We start from the raw sequence: 20,941 nt of genomic DNA, 5'->3' as shown, positions 1-20,941 counted from the left end.
ACGGGAAAAAACAGACCAACCTATCAAAAATAGTGCCATAAAAAACAAAACAGAAACACAAGTTAAGATAGGCAAGAAAATGGTTAGGGAGCACCTGTCCAGCCTAGATGAGTTCAAATCGCCAGGACCAGATGGATTACACCCCAGAGTTCTCAAGGAACTGGCAGATGTGATATCGGAGCCACTGAACTATATTTTTCAAAGATCCTGGAACACAGGAGAACTACCAGAGGACTGGAAAAGAGCTGATGTAGTTCCCATCCTCAAAAAAGGAAAAAAATGGATCCAGGAAATTACAGACCTATCAGCCTGACCTCAATACCTGGGAAGATCCTGGAAAAGATAATCAAACAACGAATCAACAAACACCTAGAGGCAAACAAAGTCATTACTAAAAGCCAACAGGGGTTTGTCAAAAATAGATTATGCCAGACAAATCTTATTGCATTCTTTGACCAAGTGACAAAATTAGTGGATCAGAGGAAGGCTGTGGACATAATTTACTTGGACTTCAGTAAGGCATTTGATAAAGTAGATCACAACCTACTACTTGACAAGATAGAAAAATGTGGGGTAGACAGAACCACCACCAGATGGATCCGTAGCTGGCTGACCGGCCGTACTCAGCGATGTGGTCCTCAAGGAAATGCATCTATATGGAGGGAAGTGTGCTAGTGGGGTGCCCCAGGGCTCTGTTCTGGGCCCAGTACTCTTCAACATCTTCATAAACGATTTGGATGAAGGGATAGATTGGGAACTCATCAAATTTGCAGATGACACCAAGCTGGCAGGAATAGCCAACACTCCAGAAGACAGGCTTCAGATACAGAAGGATCTGGACGGACTTGAACACTGGGCACTAACTAACAAAATGAAATTCAATGGTGAAAAAAGCAAGGTTCTACATTTAGGCAAGAAAAACCAAATGCACAAGTACAGCATAGGTGGCACCATGCTCAATAGTAGTAACTGTGAGAGGACCTCGGAGTCCTAGTAGACAATCACCTAAATATGAGCCAGCAGTGTGCTGCAGCTGCCAAAAAAGGCCAACACAGTGCTAGGCTGCATTAACAGAGGGATAGAATCAAGATCACGTGAAGTATTAATACCACTCTTCAATGCCTTGGTAAGGCCACACTTGGAATACTGCATCCAGTTTTGGTCAACACGATGTAAAAAAGATGTTGAGACTCTAGAAAGAGTACAGAGAAGAGCACCAAAGATGATTAGGGGACTGGAGGTTAAAACATATAAGGAACGGTTGCTGGAATTGGGTATGTCTAGTTTAACGAAGAGAAGGACGAGGGGGGACGTGATAGCTGTGTTCCAATATCTCAGGGGCTGCCACAAAGAAGAGGGAGTCAAGCTATTTTCCAAGCACTGAAGCAGGACAAAGAAGCAAAGGGGGGAAACTAAAGCAAGGAGGAGAAGCAACCTAGAACTAATGAGAAACTTCCTGACAGTGAGAACAATTAATCAGTGTAACAGCTTGCCTCCAGAAGCAGTAAATGCTCCAACACTGGAAGTTTTTAAGAAGAGACTGGACAGCCATTTGTCCGAAATGGTGTAGGGTTTCCTGCCCGAGCAGGGGGTTGGACTAGATGACCTCCAAGATCCCTTCCAACTTTACTACTATTATATTATACTATCCAGACTTTTTTGTCTTTCTTATCGACAATTGTTAAGTCCGGGGTGTTATGTTGCAGGTGCTTGTCTGTTTGAATTCTGAAGTCCCAGAGCAGTTTAATTTTATCATTTTCTATGACTTTCTCTATTTTATGATCCCACCAGTTTTCGCTTACAGGCAAATGATATTTTTTGCAAATCTTCCAATGCACCATTGTTGGTACTTTCTCATGCCGCTGCTTGTAGTCAGTCTGTGTGATCTTCTTGCAACAGCTTACCAGGTGGTCCACTGTTTCTTCAGCTTCTTTGCATAGGCGGCACTTACTGTCTGTTGCTGTCTTCTCAATTTTGACTTTATATGCATTTGTCCTTAAGGCTTGGTTTTGTGCAGCCAGAATTAGTCCCTCGGTCTCTTTCTTCAATTTTCCTGCTCTTAGCCATTGCCAGGTCTTGTTATTATCTGCTTTCCCAGCTATTTTTTTTATGTATTGGCCATGTAGTGCTATTAAAAAAAACTACATCATTATCGATCATCGCACAGTCAGCCAGATGTTCAGATGGATTTGGCATTTTGTCTACCTTTCTTCTTGAGAAATTTTGAAATGTGAAATTATAAAAGCCCAGTCTAGCACAATACCAACAAAGAAGAAAAATAACAGTTCTCAAAAGAAATCAGCATGGCTGCATAAAGAACTCACTGATAAATGAAACACAAAAAGGACAAGTATAAAAAGTGGAAAGAGGGGCACATAACTAAAACAGAAAATCAGCAAATAGCCCAAGTCTGCAAAGATAAAGTGAAGAAAGCTTATGCTTAAAATGAACTAAGGCTTTGCGACAAAAATCAAAAATAATAACCACAAAAAACTTATTTCAACATGTAAAAAACAAGAAAAAAGTTAAGGAAATGATTGGTCCATTAGTAGGAGAAAGTGGCAAGAAGATAAGAAGCAACAGGGATAAAGCAGAACTACTTAGCTTGTTTTTTGCATCCATCTTTACACAAAGGAAAAAAAAAACAGTACCATAAAAACAAGATTAGAAACACAAGTTAAGATAGGCAAGAAAATGGTAAGTGAGCACCTGTCCAGCCTAGACGAGTTCAAATCACTAGGATCAGATGGATTACACCTAAAGTTCTGAAGGAACTAGCAGATATAATCTCAGAACTACTGAACTATATCTTTCAAGATGCTGGAGCACTGGGGAACTATCAGAGGACTGGAAAAGAGCTGATATAGTTCCCATCTTCAAAAAAGGGGGGGAAATGCATCCAGGAAACTACAGATCTATCAGCCTGACCTCAATACCTGGGAAGATTCTGAAAAAAATAATCAACCACAAATCAATGAACACCTAGAGGCAAACAACGTCATTCCCAAAAGCCAACATGGGTTTGTCAAAAACAGTTCATGCCAGACAAATCTTATTGCATTCTTTGACCAGGTGACAAGATTAGTGGACCAGAGGAATGCTGTGGATATAATTTACTTGGACTTCAGTAAGGCATTTGATAAAGTAGACCACAACCTACTACTTGATAAGATAGAAAAATGTGGGTTAGACAGCATTGCCACCAGATGGATTCATAGCTGGTTGACCAGCTGTACTCAATGGAATTGCATCTACATGGAGGGAAGTTCGTAGTGGAGTGCTCCAGTGCTCTGTTCTGGGCCCAGTCTCTTCAACATCTTCATTAATGATTTGGATGAGGGCGATAAATGGGGAACTCATCAAATTTGCAGACAACACCAAGCTGGCAGGAATAGCCAACAGAAGATAGGCTTAAGATACAGAAGGATCTTGACAGACATGAACATTGGGCACTATATAACAAAATAAAATTCAATGGTGAAAAAAGTAAGGTTCTACATTTAGGCAAGAAAAACCAAATGCACAGGTATAGTATAGGTAGTACTTTGCTCAATAGTAGTAACTGTGAGAAGGATCTCGGAGTCCTAGTGGATAATCACTTCAATAGGAGCCAGCAGTATGCTGCAGCTGCCAAAAAAGCCAACACAATGCTAGGATGCATTAACAGAGGGATAGAATCAAGATCTCGTGAAGGTTAATATCACTTTACAATGCCTTAGTAATGCCACACTTGGAATATTGCATCCAGTTTGGTCACCAGGATGTAAAAAAGATGTTGAGACTCTAGAACAGTGGTTCTCAACCTTTTTAATGCCGCGACCCCCAACCGGTCGTAAGTCGAGGACTACTCAATCAGTCGTAAGTCGAGGACTACTCAACTGGTGCAGCACCGTTTGCAGAATGGGACTTTTGGCGGGCTCAGCAGGGCAGAGACAGCCTGGACAATTCCTATAGGCTTTTGAAAGCCACTAGAATTAGACTCTATTCAAGAGAGTCTATTCTATTGGCTTTCAAAAGCCAATAGAATAAAAGGGAGTAGCACAGCTAAGGAAAAGGGGGAAAAAATGGCGGACTGCGTTGTTTGGCGACCCCCGTGAAATGGTTGTTCGACTCCAAATGGGGTCCCGACCCACAGGTTGAGAACCACTGTTCTAGAAAGAGTAGAGAGAAGAGCAACAAAGATGATTAGAGTACTGGAGGCTAAAACATATAAAGAATTGGATATGTCTAGTTTAATGAAGAGAAGGACTAGGGGTGACACAATAGCAGTGTTCCAATATCTCAGGGGCTGCCACAAAGAAGAGGGCATCAACCTATTTTCCAAACTACCTGAAGGCAGGACAAGAAGCAATGGATGGAAGCTAATCAAGGAGATAAGCAACCTAGAACTAAGGAGAAATTTCCTGACAGTTAGAACAATTAACCAGTGGAACAACCTGCCACCAGAAGCAGTGAATGCTCCAAACTGGAATGCTTAAAAACTGGAAGTTTTTAAGAAGAGACTGGACAACCATTTGTCTGAAATGGTATAGGGTTTCCTACTTGAGCAGGGGATTGGATTAGAAGACCTTCAAGGTCCCTTCCAACTCTATATTATTATTATTATTATTATTATTATTATTATTATTATTATTATTATTATTATTATTATTATCATTCATCGCACAGTCAGCCAGATGTTCAGACTGATTGGAATTTGTTACCTAATCGAGTCCTACCAAGCGACCTGGGATAGGCAGATGTTGGTGTTTGATGTTGATACCAGAGCAATCGTCGCAGGATGGAAGCAGTTCCTAATAAGGGCCGCCTTTTGTAATTGACAATAGCAAATTTGTCAATGCCATGGTGTTCAAGGGGTGCTCCACTTGTTTTGGGATTGCGCCCAAGGCGCCTATTACTATTGGTACTACCCTTGCTTGCCTTTGTCACAGTCTTTCTATTTCTATTTGTAGGTCTTTGTATTTTGTTATCTTCTCCAGTTCTTTCTCTTCTATTCTGCTGTCTCCAGGCACTGCCACGTCCACTATCCAGACTTTTTTGTCTTTCTTATCGACAATTGTTAAGTCTGGGGTGTTATGTTGCAGGTGCTTGTCTGTTTGAATTCTGAAGTCCCAGAGCAGTTTAATTTTATCATTTTCTATGACTTTCTCTATTTATGATCCCACCAGTTTTTGCTTACAGGCAAATGATATTTTTTGCAGATCTTCCAATGCACCATTGTTGCTACTTTGTCATGCCGCTGCTTGTAGTCAGTCTGTGCAATCTTCTTGCAACAGCTTACCAAGTGGTCCACTGTTTCTTCAGCTTCTTTGCATAGGCGGCACTTACTGTCTGTTGCTGTCTTCTCAATTTTGACTTTATATGCATTTGTCCTTAAGTCTTGGTCTTGTGCAGCCAGAATTAGTCCCTCGGTCTCTTTCTTCAATTTTCCTGCTCTTAGCCATTGCCAGGTTTTATTATTATCTGCTTTCCCAGCTATTTTTTTCATGTATTGGCCATGTAGTGCTTTGTCTTCCCCTGCCTCTATTCTGTTCTTCATTTGGTCTTTCTTGTAGGCCAGTTTGGTCTCTCCAGTAGTCAGTAAGCCTTCCTGATATACTAATTTCAGTGCATCTTCATCATTGTTCTTCAGATATTCTTTCAAAGCCATTTTTTCTTCTTCAACCATCTGATGTATTTGTAGCATTCCACGCCCACCTATTTGCCTTGGTAGATAAAGTCTGTCAATGTCACTGCGTGGATGAAGGGCATGATTCATTGTCATTATTTTTCTGGTCTTCCTATCCATTTCTTTTAGTTCTGCTTGAGTCCAGTCCACTATTCCAGCTGTGTACCTAATGACTGGGATTGCCCAGGTGTTGATTGCCTTTTTGGTATTTCCTCCATTGAGTTTGGATTTTAAGATCTTCTTCACTCTCTTGATGTATTCACCTCTAATCTTTTTCTTGACTTCAGTGTGCTTGATGTTGTCAGCTTGAAGGATACCCAAGTATTTGTATTAATCTTCCTCATCCAGACTCTTAATGTTATTTTCGTGGGGCATCTTGATTCCTTCAGTTTTCATTATTTTTCCTTGTTTGATAGTAAGTGTGGCACATTTGTCCAAGCCAAACTCCATTACAATATCTTGTCTATATATACGTACAGTGTTGAGCAGCGATTCTATTTCAGATGATGTTTTTCCATACAGCTTCAGATCATCCATATAAAGGAGGTGGGATAGTCTGGCAGATGTTTTTGATGTTTGATAGCCATGTCCTGAGTTATTCAGTGTTGTTGACAGAGGAAACAGTGCAATAACAAATAGTAATGGTGATAATGAATCTCCTTGAAATATTCCTCTCTTGATATTAACCTCTCCCAGTCTCTCACCATTGATCTGCAACTGTGTCTTCCATTGTGCCATCGATCTTTGCACAATTTTTCTGATGTTTCTACTGACTCCTGTTATTTCTAGGCACTTGATTATCCAATCATGTGGCAGAGAGTCAAATGCCTTTTTGTAGTCAATCCATGCAACATTCAGGTTGGTCTTCCTTCTCTTGCAGTTTTCCAAGATCATTTTGTCTATTAGGAGTTGATCTTTTTTTTCCTCTGCTGTTGGGGTGTTTCCTTTCTGCTCGGTGAAGAGATTGTTTTCACTAGATGCTGTTGTACGCATCAGCTACTCTAACCACCCCAGTTATTATTTGAAAAAGTTGTTGGTAAGCAAGGTAATTGACGTAAGTTTCCTGGTGTTGCCCCTTTTGCTGAATTTTTCATTATTAGGTAGGTTTTCCCAGTTGTTAGCCACTTTTCAATTTCTCCTCCTTGTAGTATATTGTTGAACTGCTTGGCAATGAGTGGGTGTATAACAGTTAGATGTTTCAACCCAAACCCATGCAGTTCATCTTCACCTGGTGCTGACCAATTTTTGATTTTCCTTGCTCTTTTTTCTACCATTTTTGTTTTTATTACTAGTTCTTTCATTTCAACTTCTGTTTTATTTGCATCCACCTCTTTTAACCAAGCCGCATCCTTGTTGTATTTCTTTGGGTTATCCCATATCTCTTCCAGAACTGCACTGTTTCTTCCTTGTCAGGTACTGACTGATTCCTTGCAGTTTCTCCATTGATGGATTGGTAGAAACGTTTCTGATTGGATTGAAATTGGAGGTTCTGCCTATAGTTTGCAATTCGAGCTTCATATCTACTGATTTTCCTGGCTATAGCTGTTATTTGCTGCTTTATTATTTCCAGTGCTTCCTTGATCTTCCTTGTTTCTAGTGGTATTTCTTGATTAGGTATTCTTTGGTCTTCTTGTTCTTCAGCTTCTTTTCTTTCATCTGTTCTAGCTTGCTTGCATGTGATCTTAATTTGCTGATCTTATTTTCTAGTCTAACCTTCCATTTCTGTGGTGCACTGTTTTTCTTCTTTGTTGATTTTGCATCCCAGGTATTCAGTTATAACTGCAGCTGTGCTGTACATTAGTTGGTTTGTTTCTTGCAGTGAATTGGTGCTTATACGTGATATTGCAGTATTTGCATCTTTTAATGCTTTTGCTAGCTGTTTCTTTGGAACAAGCTTCAATGCAGACAGCCTTATTCTGTTGTTTTTGTGCTGTTCTAGATGCTCAATTATTCTTTGTTTCAATTCTTTTATTTCTTTAGTTAGAGGGTTTTGTTCTTCCTGAGGAAGAGATGCCTGGTTTCCAAATGAGAACAGTTGTATATCTCTGCTGGATTCCTTCACTGCCAACTCCCCCTGGTTTGCCTCTACATTTTGAATTACTTCTGGTAAGGCTTTGATTTCTTTGCCCTGGGTAAACCTTTGCAGTTCGTCCAATTCTGTTTCTGTGAATACTTTATTTCGTATTATAAATCTGCATTGATCTGCTAGTCTCTGTTCTGTTATTTCTGATTCTGGATATTGTTCTTTCCAGAACTGGTGCATTCGTTTTAGATATCCTCTTCTTGTTGGACTTGATCTGTAGTAACAGATCATTATTTCTTTGTTTTCAATCACTGTGTATCTGCGACGGGTAAACACCTTTTCTTCCAGTAGTTCTGCAGCTGCTAGCCCTGGTTGCTCAGCCAACAGTCCTAAGTCCTGTAATCCATTTTTCACCAGATATCCAGGAACTCCAATATCTAGCGCGGACCTTGTTAACCCAGGCGACATCCGAACCGGTATGGCATTCTGAAATTTACATCTCACCATATTTTTTATGGGAGAGACATTCTTTGTCTGACTCCTCTGATGAGACCTGTCCAGTATGGTTGAACCACTGGCATAGCTCTCATCTTCCTCAGAGTACACAAACCCCACAACCACGTCAAGGTAGTTATTATTATGGATCATCGCACAGTCAGCCAGATGTTCAGACTGGATTTGGCATTTTGTCTACCTATCGAGTCCTTACCCAGGACCTGGGATAGGCAGATGTGGATGTTTGATGGTATTACAGATATCGTCGCAGGATGGAAGCTGTTCCTAGTAAGGCCGCCTTTTGCAATTGACTAATAGCAAATTTGTCAATGTCAATAGTGTTCAAGTGGTTCTCCAGTTGTTTTGGGATTGCACCCAAGGAGCCTATTACTATTGGTACTACCCTTGCTTGCTTTTGCCACAGTCTTTCTATTTCTATTTGTAGGTCTTTGTATTTTGTTATCTTCTCCAGTTCTTTCTCTTCTATTCTGCTTGGACAAATGTGCCGCACTTACTATCAAACAAGGAAAAGTAGTGAAAACTGAAGGAATCAAGATGCCCCACGAAAATAACATTAAGAGTCTGGATGAGGAAGATTACTGCAAATACTTGGGTATCCTTCAAGCTGACAACATCAAGCACACTGAAGTCAAGAAAAGGATTAGAGGTGAATACATCAAGAGAGTGAAGAAGATCTTAAAATCCAAACTCAATGGAGGAAATACCATAAAGGCAATCAACACCTGGGCAATCCCAGTCATCAGGTACACAGCTGGAATAGTGGACTGGACTCAAGCAGAACTAAAAGCAATGGATAGGCAGACCAGAAAAATAATGACAATGAATCATGCCCTTCCTCCACGCAGTGACATTGATAGACTTTATCTACCAAGGCAAATAGGTGGGCGTGGAATGCTACAAGTACATCAGATTGTTTAAGAAGAAAAAATGGCTTTGGAAGAATATCTGAAGAACAATGATGAAGATGCACTGAAATTAGTATATCAGGAAGGCTTACTAACTACTGGAGAGACCAAACTGGCCTACAAGAAAGACCAAATGAAGAACAGAATAGAGGCATGGGAAGACAAAGCACTACATGGCCAATACATTAAAAAAATAACTGGGAAAGCAGATAATAACAAGACCTGGCAATGGCTAAGAGCAGGAAAATTGAAGAAAGAGACTGAGGGACTAATTCTGGCTGCACAAGACCAATCCTTAAGGACAAATGCATATAAAGTCAAAATTGAGAAGACAGCAACAGACAGTAAGTGCCGCCTATGCAAAGAAGCTGAAGAAACAGTGGACCACCTGATAAACTGTTGCAAGAAGATTGTACAGACTGACTACAAGCAGTGGCATGATAAAGTAGCAACAATGGTGCATTGGAAGATCTGCAAAAAATATCATTTGCCTGTAAGCAAAAACTGGTGGGATCATAAAATAGAGAAAGTCATAGAAAATGATAAAATTAAACTGCTCTGGGACTTCAAAATTCAAACAGACAAGCACCTGCAACATAACACCCCAGACTTAACAATTGTTGATAAGAAAGACAAAAAAGTCTGGATTATTATTATTATTATTATTATTAAGAAAGGGGAAGAAGTAAGGTTGGGGAAAAGCATAGTGGAGGAAAATTGCTGAAATAAGAAGAGAAGAGTAGCCTATGGGAGACAGGGCATCTGTAGAAGCTGGGAAGGTGTCATGTGCTTTCCTCTGAGGCATTCTGGCTTCTCTGGTTGCTCCTAGTAGATTCAAGCCAGGGTGTCCGAATGGCTGTGGTTACTCTTATAAAATGGAACAGATTTTAGAATGGCCTTTTTAATCTCTGCAGCAATGGTTGGAGCGTCCCAGAGGGGAAAGTAAAAAGATTTCCTGAGACAGGGTTTGGGTATCCTTTGCAATAGGAGGAAGGTTAGGAGTCTCAAAGTGCCTGAAGAACCTTGCAATCTGCCCAGAGTTCTAACTATACATGGCCAGCTGGATAACTATAAGAAACTTCCTAGCAGAGAGTGAGTACAATAACACTCTCTTATTTATTTTCCACAACAATTTGTGTTCATTGCCATGCTTTGACTTTATGGTGAGAAGGAATAGAAAGATAGTAAATAAAAACTACCATGAGTCATTGTGCTTGCACGTTTGATGTCAGTGTGGTAACCTGATTTCTCATATTGTCTAAAGTAATTTGATAAGGTAATTGGCATTATGCTGTACCATACTTGCAATGTGCTGGTATCTCTATTCTAGTCCTGAATTGGAAGTAGTCTTTGCCAGTCACATCTACTAACTACTTATATTCCATGAATTAGTCTTAAGCCTTCCCATGATGATGAGCACCACCTATTTTGTTAGTAATTCTCATAATTTAATATATATTGTGTGAAATGCTTCCCTTTTTTTTGCCCTGAATTAGTTGTATTGCAAAAGATTTAATAATGGTACTATATGTATACCATTTATACTGTATGTATACCATTTATGGTATTTAGCTATGTTTTAAAGTTAGGCTTAAGGTAGCTTTTTTCAGTAAAAGTTGGTCTGATTTTGTTAGAAATTCCATCTTTATCTTCAAGAGTGCTTGTGAATTAAGATTCATGGAAATAGAAAGCATTGAAAATTTTTCAGGCTTTAAAAGAGGTTTCAACAAATAACTTCATAGCACATGCTTTTTTAAAAAGGTTTTGAAACTAGGGAAAAGATTTTTAACTAAGTAACTTAAATCAACTGAGGCATGTTTAGTTCTAGTTTCCTTTGATAATTTCTTTAAGCCTTCTTGAATTCATAAGAATAAAGATCTATATATTGTAATATTTGTTCACATAATGATTGGGGCGTATCAGTGCCCAGTGTGTAATTTTTTTTTATTTAAAAAACGTCTGCCTAGCTTTCTTCTTGCTGCTCCAATTAACACATTCAGTGAATGCTTGCCATTGAGTGGTCTGTGTATATGGGTTAAACCACTTTGTTATTTGTTCAGATTGCATTGTTTTGTAGCAGGAATTAGCTGTGCATTGTTTATTCTGTAAATAAGGAAAAGAAAAAAGCAAATAAAAATAAATGGAATCTTAAATGATTAGGGGCTGTATGATTATAAATAACAAGGAGTAATTATTAGGTTGGAGAAAACCTCTTGTGTTTTCAGATGTGGTTCAGTCCATTGAGTAGTGTTTATCTCCTCCCCTCTGGCCCCACTTCAAATGATGGAGACAGAGAATAGTGAAATTCTAGTGCTATGATTCCTCTTGCTGTCAGATCCATTGTTAACTTTATTTCATTTATTAAAGTGTTCTTGCCATGAAGATCCTATCTTTTCGGCTTATGTTTCTTCTTTTTAAGAATTTGTTTTAAGATGTAGAGATAATACCTTTGATTATTTTAATGCAGAGTCAGATGAAGGTAAAGCAGTGTCCTTTTATTGCTAGAGCTGAAGCTGGATTTGAGTGGTATCAAGCTGGCTGGTCCAAGGGGTCAATTCTCCTGGATATTAATTTTTTTTGCCACCAGCTGTTTGTGAAGCGTAGCTCTGGGCAATAGCAACAAAAGATACACGGACCGGAGCCTGTGGGCTGGTGAATGAGAGATGGAGCGTTTCTTGGGGTTGGTCAAGCAGATAAGGAGATCCAGGAGAAGAAAAGGCAAAAAGTACTGTCCGGAGGAGGATTATCATGAGGGTTATGAGGATGTATATTATTATGCCTCAGAGCACTTTCCAAGTAAGTGTACAAATGTTTTACTTCTGTTACTATGACAAAAGGGGTTACTATTATTTTCAGCTTTAAAAAAGGCATTGCAGCTTGTTTTTCTTTTTAGATGTTTGGAAGGTGGTGGGGTTTTGTGTGTGAGGCTGCTATATTGTATGAATGAAAGGAAAGCTCTGAAGAAAGGATTAATATTTCAAGTGCAGTTAATTGATTTTTATTGTGTAAGACTTTTATTAAATCACTCTAGTGCTTAAAACTCACACTGCAGACAATTTACAACCGTACATTTGTGTGCCTGTGTGTTTGCTTCAGGGCTCTGTCAATATACAGTATTATAAGGAGATATCATTTTAAAACACTCTGAAAATGGGCTTGCTTATACGCAGATAAAGGTTGAAGTTAAAAATAAAACTGAATACAAGTAACCTTTTAACATTTTTTAAATATTTGCTTAATTTTTTCAATAGAAAGTAAAGCTAGTTTATTTTTTCAGGTGTTCATAGCATTGTTAGAGAATGAAAGAACTATTCTGTTAATTTATTCTGCAGCCATGTGCCTGCAACTGCATTTTATAAAAATTGGGAGCCGTACATCAGTATTTGAAGCTAGAACATACAGTTATTCATAATATTCTTTGTGCCTGCATATTCTCTGAGCTCATGTTTTGTTTTGTATGTGTTCGAATAGATTTAAAATGTCCACAAATTCCTACAGGAACAATGGACAAGGGAGCCACTCATAGGTTTGTCTGAATTTATTGTGCCATGCTTAAGCTAAAGAAATTGACAATATGAGCAGCCGTGAACTTACAGATGTATAGGAAGGACCATCTTTGCAATCAACAGTTTCTGTTCTGTTTATTCATAAGCATAACACATTTTTTTTAAAAATGTGTATATCAGTCTATGCTTTTTATTCATAAATATAATGATGTATAGATGGCTTATAGTCTACTTTGCTGTGTGTTGCAGTTTATCTCCTTTTCCGGGAGGAGGAAGAAACAGAAGTTTTGGAGTTTTGGAAAAGCACATTGCTGCAATCATGAGGCAATGCTAGATTTACCAACAGTACAGTTTTTGATTTAGAATTGTCATTTAAAAAAAAAAAAAAAAAAGTTGGTTGCATTGTATTTGCCTAGTCTGTTACTCCTACATATAAAGTAATGAATTCATGACAGGATTAATAGTATAATAGTGTACTTACCAGGTAATCAACATGAATATACTATGAAAGTGATTAAAATGGTAATTTGTACAACTTCTGTTCTTGTAAAATTTGCAACAATTTAAACAAGGTTTCCATTTATCTTGGAAAATATGCATTACAAATCAAAAGAAACAAGTAGGTCACTTAATTCCATCAAAACAGTTGTTTTCTGAATAACTTTATTTTGCAAGAATCTCTCCATTTAGAATGAACTGATAGATTCTTCTCCATAATATTTCATGGTATGAATTACCATGAAGGTGGATTTGTCACCGATCAATTTGCCTTTCAAAAGAAATCAAGAAAATAAAAAAAATTCTTCACTATTAGTACTTTATCATACTACCATCAGTTACATAGCTGTTTTAATTTGGTTTATAACATTTACAGATTGCAAATGAATTTTTGTTTTGAAGTTGGGAAAGACTGTTTAACAAACAAACTGATTTTAGTAAGGTTCAATTATAAATATATGATTATTCATGTTATCTTAGTGATATTTATAGGATATTTCATAATTGCCAAAATATTTGAATGTTTTTTTCATATGTTTCCTGGTACTCTGTTGAGTATTGGAATACATAGTTACTACTGTATAGAGATGTCATCTCTCATACTTGATTTATTTATAAAGTAGTTAAATTAAAGTAATTTCTTTCTAAGTATGGTACAATTGTTATTATTTTATGTTGTGGGGAAGAAGCCTGACTCTGATTTATAGAAGAGATGAGATTTTTTTTTAAAAAATAACAGAATATCCATTACCTTTATATTCATTTCAAAGTGTGAGTCTTTCTGTCTTCTATCCTATTGGAAATCTACCAATTAATTTGACTTACTCCCTTTCCCAGTGCAGGCATCTGAAAGTATCTGCAGGTATCTAAAAGTGTCTCTGGGTATCAACCCTCCCAAGTTAAACCAGGCAAGGAAATAGGACTAGGTGAACTAATTCTGCTTTATTGTAAGGTTAAATTAGCAAAATCTTGCAAGTCTGAAAGTACAACCTTCCCGCCCATGGCTTTTTACTGCCTAATCCATTAGGGCAAATCCTTTCTCAGTTTCTTTCTCTAACTGTTCAGCGATTCTGGGCTCCTGCCCCTCTTGTCTGATTGTTTCCAAGGCAGCATCTCTCCTTTTTCTTCAAGGCTACCCATGCATTCTATTACAGTGGGTCTTCCTTTAGCAGTAGGGAGAAAATATATTAGGTATGTTTATGTGTGCGTGAAATGAGAAGTTAGGAATAGTTAATTATATATATATTTTTGAGAAAAATATAAGATAATAAAGCACCATATCCGATAGCCCTAAGCAGGGCTTTTTTTCTCATAGAACGCCCAGAACGGAGTTCTGGCACCTTTTTGGGATGGAACCTTGTAGGGTTGGCGGTTTGTATGACGTGTGTGAGTTCTGGCACTTTTTTTTTTTTTTAAAAAAGCACTGGCCCTAAGTGCTATGCACAATGTGTGTTAATAGATATGTCCAAAACTTTGTTATGCAAGTATAATATTGCTGCTAATCTCTCAAACCTAGCACCTTCAAAACCTTAAATATAATTGTAAAATTATTAATCACCTTAAAATGATTAATTATATACCACCAAGTTGGTACTGACTCTTTGTGACCATAGAGGTAGATTTTCTCTGTGACAATCTATCCTTAACCTGGTCCTTCAGGTCTTCCAACAGTACACCCATTTCCACTCTATCTAACTCCATCCATCTTGCTGCTAATCATCATCTTCTTTTCCTTCCTTTACTATTCCCAGCTTTAGAGCCTTTTCTAGAGAGCCAGGGCTTTGCATAATGTGTCCAGAGTAGCATAATTTCAGCTGGGTCATTTATGCCTTGGCAGCATGGTGGCTCAGTGGTTAAGATTCTGGGCTTGTCATCTGGAAAGCCAGCAGCCCAGGTTTGAGACCCTAGCACCAACCTAGCAGTTCGAAAGCATGCAAATGTGAGTAGATAAATAGGTACCACTTTAGTAGGAAGGTAACAGTGTTCCATGACATTATGCTGGCCACATGACAGTGGAAGTGTCTTCGGACAGCATCAGCTCAATGGCCTTGAAATGGAGATGAGCTTTGCCCCTGTAATCAGCAATGACTAGCGGAGTAAAATCTGCAGGGACTCCATTTCTCCTATTTGTGCCTTGGGTGAGAACTCTGGATTGATCTGTTCAGAGGTCCATGCGTTTGTTTTAATGGCTACTCCTAGTACTCTCAAGAGTTGTTTCCAACACTAAAGTTTGAAAGTATAACTTTTGCTTCCATAGATTGTCACTGGGAATATTATTGCTTGTACTATTTTGAACTTCTGAGGTATAGACAAATCATAGCATCTAAAATTTTTCAAAGCCCTTAATGACTACTCTAAAATAAAAACAAACAAAGGTTTAAAACATATTGTCTGGGAACACATGGAACTAACTTAGGTAGGACTGTGTTAAATAAAACAAGAGAAATTTGTTAAACAATTTCAAACCGTCTTTCAAATTGGATATTTTTCAAGTTTAAATGGAATTTTTCAGCCTTACTGTCCCAACATTATCAAAATAATTTTAAACCTGTAATTACTCAAATTTGAAATGCTTTGCATACCACTATTTGTAAATATAAAGAGCACTTAAAACAATGAACGTAATTTGTTGCTACGCTGAGAAGTTGCAGTGGGAAACTGCTGCCCAAGCCTTTTTGATCATGGACAGTATCCAAGTTTTATTGCTTAGAAAAAGGAAAGGAACACATTTCATACCCTGCTACAGTTCTGTAAGTGATATTGAACAGTGAACTAAATTATATATAATTATATATATGAGCGCAATCTTGTTTTTCTGGGGTCTTGGTGCTCTCTAAACCTTGTGGTTTCCTGGGAGATGTTTCATTGTAAAACTAGGTAACATCATCAATCTTGTTTTTCTTAATGCACAGATAAACGTGCAGCTTTTTTAATAAAATATCATGACTCTGGCAACTTAATTTTCAACAATCAGAATAATAGGAATACATTGTTATATATAATGTTATTAAAAGTTTTAAAAACAAAGATTAAAAACAGATACCAAGGAAGACATAAGGAAAAGGAATCAATAAGAGAAGGAAAATGCAAGAAAAAAAAAGAAAATGTAAAGGAAAAATAGAAAAGAAAGGAAAAAGATAAAAAAATGGCTTTCAATCTTCTTTACAGCAGTTATAACTATAATTATAAGTTTACCTCTTTCTCTAAAGTTACATCCTGAGCCTATTCTTTATATAATTATCCAATATAATCACAGAAACCATAAATCATACTTTTTTTCTGTTTTATGCAAAAAGTCCATAAGCGGTATAAAAAGAATGCATTTGAATAGACGCTGCTTTACCTTAGTCTGTGGCAGATCATATATTATTATTCTCTGTGTTTGTATACCCAATTTATATGGGTAATGAGTACATGAGAAGATTTTTAGCAAATTACACTTTCAAATAGAAAATGTACCTAATCACAATAGCTTAACTTATATACTAATATGTATTATGACTAACTACACTAAGTTACATCACTTAGTATTTTGGACATATTTCACATTTGTGAAATGAATCACATTTCCATTCAGTACGCAATTGCCCTAAGTCAAGTTTCTACATAGTCCTGTTATGGAGCTTCCATTTGCAATAATTTAGGTAAAAGTCACAGAATCACAGAATTTGTGGGAACCTTGAAGATATTCTATGCATCTAATGAAGTATGTTTCACCCCATGAAAACCTATGCCTTTTAATAAAATTAGTTAGTTGAAAAATGTGCAACTAGTCTCTGGCTGATTTCTTGCCAAGGGCAGGAATCGTCATTGTATTCCAGACAAACCTTTGGCTAAAAACTTTCAGTAACAGAGCAGTCATGATTCCAGATGACTGGTTGTTACACTGCCTAATTATTCTCATGGTTGGGATATTCATTCTTATTTCCAAGATTGAAATTCCTTCTAAACTACAATACTTGTGCTTAAAAATGAATAAATGAGACAGTAAGAAAGGCAGTGATTATATGAATTTATGCTGTATTCAGATGGATTCGTAGCTGGCTGACCGGCCGTATTCAGCGTGTGGTCCTCAATGGAACTGCATCTATATGGAGGGAAGTGTGTAGTGGGGTGCCCCAGGGCTCTGTTCTGGGCCCAGTGCTCTTCAACATCTTCATCAATGACTTGGATGAAGGGATAGATGAGGAACTCATCAGATTTGCAGACAACACCAAGCTGGCAGGAATAGCCAACACTCCAGAAGACAGGCTTAAGATACAGAAGGATCTTGACAGACTTGAATACTGGGCGCTATCTAACAAAATGAAATTCAATGGTGAAAAGAGTAAGGGTCTACATTTAGGCAAGAAAAACCAGATGTACAGGTATAGTATAGGGGGTACCTTGCTCAATAGTAGTAACTGTGAGAGGGATCTTGGAGTCCTAGTGGACAATCACTTAAATATGAGCCAGCAGTGTGCTGCAGCTGCCAAAAAAGCCAACAGAGTGCTAGGCTGCATTAACAGAGGAATAGAATCAAGATCACATGAAGTGTTAATACCACTTTACAATGCCATGGTAATGCCACACTTCAAATACTGCATCCAGTTTTGGTCACCATGATATAAAAAAGATGTGGAGACTCTAGAAAGAGTACAGAGAAGAGAAGCAAAGATGATTAGGGGACTGGAGACTAAAACATATAAAGAACAGTTGCTGGAATTGGGTATGTTTAGTTTAACGAAGAGAAGGTCTATGGGTTCCATGATAGCAGTATCCCAATATCTCAGGGGCTGCCACAAAGAAGAGGGAGTCAAGTTATTCTCTAAAGTGCCTGAAGGCAGGACAAGAAGCAATGGATGGGAACTAATCAAGGAGAGAAGCAACCTAGAACTAAGGAGAAACTTCCTGACAATTAGAACAATTACCGTATTTTCCAGTGTATAAGACGACTTTCTAAACTCTGAAAATCTTCTCAAAAGTCAGAGGTCGTCTTATACGCAGGAATATACGGGTAGCTGTTCTCTGAATTTAAAACCAATCTGCCCCCTAGTGGCCAGCCCTATTTTTTTTTTTTTACAGAAATAAGCACTAACAGGACAAAGCTTTCTAGCAGCAAAGGAGCTCCTATTGTGCTCATCTATAAACAGAAATTCAATATTGTACTGTATTTTCTGGCGTATAAGATGACTTTCTAAATCCTGAAAATCTTCTCAAAAGTTGGGGGTCGTCTTATATGCCCAGTCGCCTTATACACTGGAATATACGGTAATCAGTGGAACAACCTGCCTCCAGAAGCTGTGAATGCTCCAACACTGGAAGTTTTTAAGAAGAGACTAGACAGCCATTTGTCTGAAATGGTATAGGGTTTCCTGCCTGAGTAGGGGGTTGGACTAGATGACCTCCAAGGTCCCTTCCAACATTATTGTTGTTGTTGTTGTTTATCTAATATATTTGCATCTCAGCCTTCGCCATGTTAATCTTGCAACAATCCTGAGTGCATATTCCAAAGTCACCCATTGTGCTTTGTAGATATGTAAGAAGTTAATCAAGTTCTTTGTAATTTATAAACACTCAATTGATGTTTGTATTTGCAGTGAACATGAATAATTGATTGAATTTGACATTTATATAATGAAATGCTGTAAATAGGCTCAGAAATTAAATATTTGAAAGAACCATTCACAATGTAATCATATAGCTGTTGATGCTTACTTAGAATTTTTGTTTCAATTTTCTGTCAATCCACTGGATATAAGATTGCAGTTTCATTCTAAGTCATTGCCCAGATTTAATGGAAGGTCCTGTACTCAAAGAAAGCCAGTGGGTTTGAATCTTGGTAAATAATCTGGTGGGGTGGTTGAAATATATCTTTTAGATTATCCACAAAAAAATAACAGAGCAACTGTTGCTATAGCACACAGCAGAACAAAGGAAAAAGCCTTTGCAGACTGCTATATTTTACAATATTCCTGAAGCTATTTCACAATGTTTGGGAAACATTTAATTTTCATATTAATTATGATAAATAATGCCTGCACTGTTGTGAGTAAAGGATCAAAGAAACTTTCTCAGAGTCATGAAAATTTGCTAGAATTTTAAATGAAAACTCAAATATAGACTCTGATTTCTAAACAGAAATCTGCCTTAAACTTTGATATTTTCATGTAGAAATGTATTTTTCTTTATTTGAAAAAAAAAAATCCAAGTATCAAGATCAGTGATCAGAATCAGAGGTTAGATAAGACAGTATCATGGGAAAAGAAACTATTCATCATTTCAAAGGTAGAATTGACAAAGGAAGAAAATAATAGCAATAGCAATAGCACTTATATACCACTTCAGAGTGCTTTTCAGCCCTCTCTAAGCAGTTTATAGAGTCAGCATATTGCCCCCAACAATCTGAGTTATCATTTTACTGATCTATGAAGGATGGAAGGCTGAGTCAACCGTGAGCCAGTCAAGACCTAACTCCTAGCAGTGGGAAGAGTCAGCCTGCAATACTTTATTCTAACCATTGCACCAACATGCCTCAAAATAATGCTTTCTTTTGTTCTCCTAGTTTTTTAGAACAGAATTCCCCAATCTTTCTGGCTTTGCAGACTGGTGGGGGGAGGAGATGGGTCTGTGCAAGCAGTGGGCATGAGTGCACATGTGCAACCCCATTTGTGCGAGCATCAGGCATGCATGCCTGTCACTCATGCAAATGAATTGACTGTACATGCACTTGCCCGCTGCTCACACAAGTGGGGATACGCATGTGCTTGCCCATCACTTCTGCAGCTTGGTTCCGAACAGCTAAAGGCCTGGTAGTGGGCCGCGGTGGGGGTTGGGGTTTTAGAAGCTTCTAACAATATGTAAATTAGCAATATTGTCTATTATTATTAAAGGTGGATACTCAAAGTTATAAATACCAGCTGAAATGTTGACAGTTCTATTTAGCTCTCCTGCAATTGGAAGGATGAAGTTAATAATTGTCACCAAATGGTCTAAGTTTGACAGTACTTTATACAATGAGACATAATAATTGAATCAAAACAGCAGCTTTGAATTTCTCAACTATGCTTAAAAGGTAGAGTCAGTTGTTTTGAATTCTGACTACATACATGTTGAATGATAGTGAAGGACATTTATGTCTCAGCTGTTCCTCATGTACAGTACTTATTAGTAAGGTGTTTAATATAATTATTGAGAAGGGAATGTAGGTTACCAAAAAAAGGGCACAATATTACCATTAGTTATGTTACATTTTTCAGAGATGTCCATTAATGTGCAACAGTATCATAGAGTAAACAAAGCAAATATTTGAGTGTTATTAAAAGGGATCTCTGGACAGGAGATATTCTAATGTTTAGATGTTGCATTAGTGCAGATATGCTAAAAATCCAAGAATTTTCTAGAACTTGGAGGACAATATCTTTTTCTTGTCAAAGGCTAATAGATATATACACATTTCAGTATCTATAATGCACCGAGGAGTTTAAAAATAGAATATATATATATTAATATTTTCTCAGCAAAAAAGCTTTTGTGGGTGGGGAGGGAAGGATAGTGACCTTAAAAGTACCTGCATTTTGCAATTTTCTAAAACTCTGGGTTCAAGAGCTATTGTGAATAAAAAACATAATATCTCAAAGCAGTTTCCAACTTCATCTTTAAAAGTTTGATTCTATAGATATTATTATCTAAGCAAAAAAAGAAAATAATGCAGAATTCCTTGTCCATACCAAACTGCCAAATATTTGGGGGTTTGATGGCAATACATAAGATACATATGAGGGAATTTATGAGAGTTAATAAAAAGGGATATTGTTCTAGTATCTAGCAAATGACTTTTTATAAA

General features: G+C 37.6%; 1 protein-coding gene across 7 annotated transcripts in view; it reads left to right on the top strand.

Annotated features, from left to right (window-relative positions):
- Positions 1–10,762: 10,762 nt before the first annotated feature.
- GRIP1 (glutamate receptor interacting protein 1) overlaps positions 10,763–20,941 on the top strand; it is a 562,796-nt gene continuing 552,617 nt past the window's right edge. For all 7 annotated transcript variants that reach the window (XM_039342266.1, XM_039342264.1, XM_039342261.1 and 4 more), the window contains exon 1: positions 10,763–11,908. In XM_039342266.1, coding sequence (XP_039198200.1) covers positions 11,776–11,908 — 133 coding nt within the window. In that variant the 5' untranslated portion in view covers positions 10,763–11,775. The remainder of the gene's footprint in view (positions 11,909–20,941) is intronic.

This window comes from Crotalus tigris, unplaced genomic scaffold (genome assembly GCF_016545835.1).
Source record: "Crotalus tigris isolate CLP2741 ecotype Arizona unplaced genomic scaffold, ASM1654583v1 scf7180000017782.1332974, whole genome shotgun sequence".
Taxonomy (NCBI): domain Eukaryota; kingdom Metazoa; phylum Chordata; class Lepidosauria; order Squamata; family Viperidae; genus Crotalus; species Crotalus tigris.
Note: the sequence above shows the minus strand (reverse complement) of the source record. Positions and strands in the feature narration are given on the sequence as shown.